Consider the following 6,737-nt stretch of genomic DNA (forward strand, 5'->3'; position numbering starts at 1 on the left):
GTCATCTCACAGATACGTGCTTTGGCGCCGCATTTCGGGTGAGACAAACCCTCGAAAAACCAAGGAACTGCAGTGGCAATGCCCAGTTGTCACAGATTTCTTGCAATTTAAAAGAGCTGGAGTGGGCCTTGGAATTGTAAAACTCCTCACGAAGGACTACTACTATGCACTCACCCATGATTCAGACTCAATTCAGCGATTCCAGGGGAATCGGGAAGGATCCTCCTCGTCCTCCATCGCTCATGGAAGCGAGATGTCTCAGCAATAGTGGAATTGGAAATGGAATATACGTCCACAGGGAGAAGCACAGAAGGGCTCTCGCACTTCCCGGTTCCTTATGCAGGGAGCGTGGGAACACCAGCGTTCTCCAAGAACAGTTGTGCCGGAGAGACTCGTCTGGGCTGCAAAGCCAAATTTGCTCTCGTCTTGTCAACGAACGAAGCAAGGGGCTGGGGAGAGGGGTCCGGCAGGGAGAGAGAGTGTGAAGGGGAGGGGGGTCTCCTTTCTCTAAGTTACATCAACACGGTGACGACTGGCTCTATTCTTCGTCTTTCTTGCTTCTGGTGTCCGCGCCCGCACGTCCGCTAGCAGCTGCCATTCTGTGTCATTCCTGTTGCGTCAAGGCTGCGCTGCAGCTCTGGAAAGGGGGGGAGAGAGAGAGAGAGAGAGAGAGTGTGGAGGGCGCTTCCTTTCTGCATCTGCGGAGTTCTTGTGAGGTGGAGGAGGCGACGTTGATGAAGAGGCAGAGGAGTAGTTTTCTCCGTGCGTAAGTTGGTCGTTTCTTTACTGCTGCGTTAGCGTTAGCTACTATGTTTTATTCATTGCCCTTTCTCGCTTCTCATGAACGTCAACCCTACCAGCGACGCATCTCTCGTGCATTCGAGTCATTCTAGTTGTAGTATTTTGTTCCCCTGTCTCCCTGTTTCGTGTTGGTTTTCTGCCATGCGAAACGGTGCGTGCGAGGAAGAATTTTTATTGCTGCGACCAGCGCTTAATCCATCTGAGAGTGCTGGATTGGGAGGCGGATGTGAACCGGCGCCTGTGGTAGGTGGAGTCATGCCTTGAGGAGACGAGTTCGGTATGTGTTGGTGAAGATTTTCCCGGTGTGATGTCGATTTTATATTGTCCGTATGACAGGTAGGGATTCCGAGCATTTTGGAAGGTCTTTCTCTGTTCATGAGGCTGATAGGCAGAAGCGTTTTCATGTTCACGGGAGTTAGCGAAGTAGTGCATGAAGGAGCTTCTTTTTGTTTAGTTCCGTGTCGTCTATTTTTGAGTTCGGATGTAAGAAATGCTAGAAGAAGCGATGATTGGGGAAAGAACGGAAGAGGATTGGTCTTTGTTGAAGTCGCTTTTGAAGCAAGCTGAAAAGATGGTCGGATAGGGGAGCGACATGTAGGCTGACGCGTAGAACAGAAGATTAGGCAATTTCAAGTTAGCTGCGCAGGAAAATTATATACCTCGTTAAATTTTGGATGCGGTCAGTTGAAGTTGTCTTGAATGGTAGAGAACGGAGTTGGTGTTGGATTTGGATCTTGGTGCGATACGCGTATGGTCTGGTAGTGCTTCAAATTTTTTGCTGTTTTAGGTGAGGAATAGGTGTTGCTAATAAAGATGAAGAAACGGGAGAGAGGAGAATATGAGAACGGTCCTCCGCAGGGGAAGCGAGCTGCGGGATCACGGGGAGTCGAGTCTTCGGAAGCCGCCGCTTATAACCATTCGGCGGCCAATGGCCAACGTCTCACCACGGACGATGCGCTCGCGTATCTTAAAGCCGTCAAGGAAAAATTCAAGGATGACAAGGAGAAATATGATGAGTTTTTGGAGGTCATGAAGGATTTCAAGGCGCAACGGGTCGATACGGCCGGCGTGATTACTCGCGTGAAAGACTTATTCAAAGGTCACAGACAATTGATACTTGGCTTCAATACGTTTCTTCCGCGAGGCTATGAGATCACCCTACCATTAGAAGAAGACAAGAAACAGCCTGCGGTTGAGTTCGATCAAGCAATCAACTACGTGAATAAGATCAAAGCTCGCTTCCAGACTGACGAGCATGTATATAAGACATTCTTGGAGATCCTGAACATGTATCGGAAGGGCAACAAATCCATCAACGAAGTTTATCAGGAGGTAGCATCGCTATTTGAAAACCACGGTGATTTGTTGGAAGAATTCACCTACTTTTTGCCTGGGTCGACCGGACCACCCATTCATGCTATTGCTAAACCCGTGCATCTAAATCCACGCCAGCGAGACGAGAAAGGGTTTGGAGTAGCCGGCAAGCCCTCGAACGAAAGACTTCTAATACCGAAGAAAGAAAAGACTGTAGTTGTGCCCGGCGAGCGAAGCCGTGACCGTGAGGCAGAACGGCGAGCAGATAAAGACAACAAGAAGTCAGACAAGGAGAAGGACAGGAGAGAAATAGGGTAAACTTCTGGCATAATCATCTTGCATTATATTGAAACAACAGGTTAAAATATAATGTATCGAAATGTAGGATAAGCTCAAGTGTCTTTGGGGTCATTGGATGTGGTCAAGAAACTTTGCGCCTGCAGTCAGTAGTAAACAACATAGCTTCAGACCGATTAACGTGAATTGTATGCAGAGATAGGAAGGAAACTATCGATCGAGAGGAAGGAGGTCGGGACAGAGAGAAAGACTTTGCGGAACAGAAGCCTGCGAAGAGAGCGTCTGCTCGTAATGCGAGTGATGCCATCAGAAGACAGTCCCAGGCCGGCGAGGTAGGTGAGGGCTTTTCTGGGTCCGTCCCCCAAGCGTCGACGGATGACAAGAAAGCGGTGAAGGGCGTGATCGGTGTGCAGTACCCGTTTTTCGACAAAGTGAAGGCTCGGTTGCGTAGCCGGGACACATACCAGGAGTTTCTGAAATGTCTGAACATCTTCAGTCAGGAGATCATTAGTCGCGATGAGCTGCAGAGCCTGGTGGGCGACATCCTCGGGAAGCATGCGGATCTGATGGAGGGATTCACCGAGTTCCTGACGCACTGCGAGAATGTGGAAGGGTACCTGGCAGGAGTTTTCAGCGGGCGCAAGCTAGGGGATTTTGCGGAGGGTGCACCGGCGAAGGACGTGAAGACTGAGAGGGATGGCGAGCGGGAGAGGAACCGGGAGAAGGAGAAGGAGAGGGAGAGACAGCGGGACGCGAAGGAGAGGGAGCGGGATGTGAAGCCATCTCAGGCAGCGAAGGAGGGGGGTCACAAGGTGGTGTCGAGCAAGGACAAGTACATCAACAAGCCAATATCTGAGCTAGATTTGTCGAATTGCGATCGGTGCACTCCTAGCTACCGGCTGCTGCCGAAGCATTATCCTCGGCCTGTGTCGAGCCATCGCACGGCATTGGGGAACTCGGTGCTGAATGACAGCTGGGTATCGGTGACGTCAGGGAGCGAGGACTACTCGTTCAAGCACATGCGGAAGAACCAGTACGAGGAGAGCCTGTTCCGGTGCGAGGACGATCGGTTCGAATTGGACATGCTGCTGGAGGGGACGGCTGTAACGGCGAAGCTGGTGGGAGACTACATTACGAAGCAAGAGGAGCAGAACGGGAAAGCGGAGGCATTGCCGCCGGTGGACGAATTTTTGTCAGCGATTAATTTGAGGTGCATCGAGCGGATATACGGGGACCATGGACTGGACATGCTGGAGGCGGTTCGTAAGAACACGAGTCGAGCGATGCCCGTGATACATTCGCGTCTGGTACAGAAGGAGGAAGAGTGGACCCGATGCCGGGAGGAGATGAACAAGGTGTGGTCGGAGGTGTACGCGAAGAACTGCTACAAGGCCCTAGACCACCGCAGCTTCTACTTCAGGTCGCAGGACAAGAAGGCGCTGAGCACGAAAGGGCTGCTGGCAGAGATAAAGGAGGTGAGCGAGAAGAGGAGGAGAGAAGACGACACGATGCTGGCGATAACAGCCGGAAATCGGCGGCCTCTGATGCCGGATCTGCGGTATGAGTTTAGCGAACTGTCGATCCATGACGACATGTACCAGATCATAAAGTACTCGTCTGAGGAGATCAGCAGCTCGCCGGACCACACAGAGAAGACAATGCGGATGTGGAGGATGTTCGTAGAGCCAGTGCTGGGCCTATCGTCGCGTTCGCAGGGGGTGGAAGACGTGGAGGAAGGGGTGAAGGTGAAGTCGTTGGAGGGCGAAGGCAGGGACGGGGTCGGTGGAGAGAGCGGTGACAGCGGAGGGGATGTGAGGAGCAGTCTTGAAGGTGGGGACACGGGTTTGGAGAGAGAAGGCACTGTGGGCAGAGGTGCGGAGGTGGTGGGCGTGGAGGGGTCCGAGGGTCGGGTGATGGCATTCACGACGAATGCAGCAGCGAGTGGCGGAGAGCGAAGCGTGGGAGGTAGTTTGGTTGTGGAGAATGCACGAGCAGAAGCGGATGATCGGGGATGTGACGAAGTAAGGGAAGGTATGGCAGTGGAGGGTGGGGAGGGGACAGCTGCGCGAACGGAAGGGTCGGGGTGGTTACACGGTGGAAGCAACGGGGCGAAGCTGAGCAGTGGGCCAACGGAACGACGCGAAGTGGGAGCGCGGGCAAATGCGGGTCTTGGCGAGAACAGGGGTAGCAGATTGGTGGCGGACGGCGGCGGTTCGGTGACGAACGGCAATGGCACTGGCGGTGGTCGGACGGTGGATAGAGAAGAAGGAGAGTTATCGCCTTGTTCGGAGCAGGAGGAGCGAAAGAAGCCGAAGTACAGTTCGCGTCGGGGAGGGGAAGAAAATGGTGCAGTGAAGTTATTCGGTGGTGAAGAGGAGGATGCAGAGGGCGTGGGTGGGAGAGAGATGGAACACGAACAAGGTAAGCGATTACATGGCAGTACGTTATGGTATATGTGTGTGTGTTCTTTGCGAAGTTGCACACAATTGGGAAATGGTGGGTCTAAGATTTTGTGCGGTGAGGGTTGACATGGGTATCTGCTTGTGTGAGTAGACTTGTGTGTTGTGTGCAGTGGTTTGATGTTGTGGAGTGGCGGTCGATGTGTGATTTTGGCAGAAAATTAGAGTTATGTAGGGCTGTGGTTCACAATATTGGCATGTGTGTAGATGCAGACGACGAAGGGGAGGAAAGCGCTCAGAAGTCGAGCTCAGGCAGCGACACTCCGTCGGAAGCTGGGGAAGAGGTTTCGGCAAGCGAGCAGTCTGGGGACGAGCAGTCGGAGCATGAGGAGGAAGAGGAAGAGGAGCAGGAAGGGAAGGCTGAGAGCGAAGGGGAGGCAGAGGGTATGACAGATGTGGACGATGGAGACGGGGATGGGAACTCATCACTGGCAGATTCGGAACACTCGTATGCACACTGCAAGCCGCTGGCAGCTTATCCCGGGTCCGGTGCAGGCTTGGCGGGGGTGTCGAACTCGAGGAAATGCGGAAGGATATTTTATGGGAACGACACGTTTTACGTTCTCTTCAGGTTTGGCTTGGAATCCTTGGAGGTTTGTTGGCATTGGTGGAGTGCGAGTAAGTTTTAGATAAGCAGAGGCCGTGTTAAGGTAGTCATTTTGGGTTGGGGAGGAGTGATTGAGCGCAATTAGTTTTGTGAACGGAATGTTGATCCGAGCGGAGATTGTTGCATGATGCTCTTCGTTGTCCTCGGTGTGACGTTTGGTGCAAGGGTTGGAGTGGAATGTGTGTTGTGTTTGTGGTGAAGAGATTGTGTGTGCGTAGAGGTTTGTGGTAAAGAGGTTTGTGCGTGCAGGCTGTACCAAACACTGTACGAGCGTCTTCTGTCGGCGAAGGTGAATGCAGAGCTGGCAGCTAAGAAGAAGGGTGGCGATGGCGGCAGTCCTCCGAACTTGTATTCCCGGTTCATGCAGGTGCTGTATGGGTTGCTGGACGGTTCCGTGGACAATTCGAAGTTCGAAGACGAGTGCAGGGCAATCATAGGTACGCAATCGTACATACTATTTACGCTGGACAAGCTGATTTTCAAGCTGGTGAAGCAACTGCAAGCGGCAGCGACGGACGACGTGGTGCAGAAGCTGCTGGCTCTGAATGCGTACGAGAACGAGCGGGAAGTCGTGGACGCGGTGTACTACGCTGATGCTTGCGTGGTGCTGCACGATGAGAACATATACCGTTTTGAACAACGGTCGAACCCAAGCGAGTTGCTGGTGCAGCTGATGGAGCATTCCGAGGCTCCCGGAAACAGTTTGGAGAGCTCATTTCAAAAGTACTTGGATGGGTTTTTGACGTCCATACCCTCGAGCAAGCGCGGGCAGGTATTTTGTGTGCGAAATCTAAAGCGAATGCGTGTTGAAGACGGTGAGGATTACGGGAGCGATGTGAACATACTGAACGGGTTAGAGATAAAGATGTCATGTCGGACGTCAAAAGTATCTTACGTGCTGGACACGGAAGATGTATTTTGGAGGTCTGTGCCTGGGGGCAAGAGACGAAAGGTGACGGCGGAGTCGAAGAGGAGGGGTCAATTTCACAAGTGGATGCAAGAAATGGAGGGTGTGAGGGGTGCATAACTGATCGCGATTCGATCTTGGTGCTTAGGTTTCCCATGGGCTTGTTGTTTTTTGGGGGTATTTGTTTCTCATTCTAGGCCCTATGGACCTCTTCCTCAAGCTGCCATTTGATCGTTGTTGCAGTTCGATTCATATACTTCTGTAGTAGAGTTTTTGGGAGTCGGCTCAAGTGTCTTGCTTGACTGTAAATTATTTTGTTCATTTTTCATCCGACAACTTTTTTTTGTTTAAA

The 6,737-nt window shown here is 52.1% G+C and overlaps 1 protein-coding gene across 2 annotated transcripts; it reads left to right on the forward strand.

Annotated features, from left to right (window-relative positions):
• Nucleotides 1–488: 488 nt before the first annotated feature.
• On the forward strand, nucleotides 489–6,737 carry LOC112276618 (paired amphipathic helix protein Sin3-like 4). Of its 2 annotated transcripts, none has more exons than XM_073530829.2 (4): nucleotides 489–2,429; nucleotides 2,609–4,833; nucleotides 5,085–5,442; nucleotides 5,728–6,737. In XM_073530829.2, the coding sequence occupies exons 1-4, from the start codon at nucleotides 1,615–1,617 to the stop codon at nucleotides 6,503–6,505; spliced, it is 4,176 nt and encodes a 1,391-aa protein (XP_073386930.2). In that variant the 5' UTR covers nucleotides 489–1,614; the 3' UTR covers nucleotides 6,506–6,737. The 2 variants fall into 2 exon arrangements, with proteins under 2 accessions (XP_073386930.2, XP_090103350.1); XM_090247224.1 differs by having other exon boundaries at nucleotides 490–2,429; nucleotides 5,079–5,442.

This window comes from Physcomitrium patens, chromosome 24 (genome assembly GCF_059467195.1).
Source record: "Physcomitrium patens ecotype Gransden chromosome 24, ASM5946719v1, whole genome shotgun sequence".
Lineage (NCBI taxonomy): Eukaryota > Viridiplantae > Streptophyta > Bryopsida > Funariales > Funariaceae > Physcomitrium > Physcomitrium patens.

What these genes read in the sequence shown, in the direction of transcription:
- LOC112276618 (XM_090247224.1), top strand. Translation starts at nt 1,615, where the DNA reads ATGAAGAAACGGGAGAGAGGAGAATATGAGAACGGTCCTCCGCAGGGG. An exon ending in AGAGATGGAACACGAACAAG is followed by an intron (nt 4,834 to 5,078) that starts GTAAGCGATTAC and finishes GCATGTGTGTAG; the next exon opens with ATGCAGACGACGAAGGGGAG. An exon ending in ACGTTTTACGTTCTCTTCAG is followed by an intron (nt 5,443 to 5,727) that starts GTTTGGCTTGGA and finishes TTGTGCGTGCAG; the next exon opens with GCTGTACCAAACACTGTACG.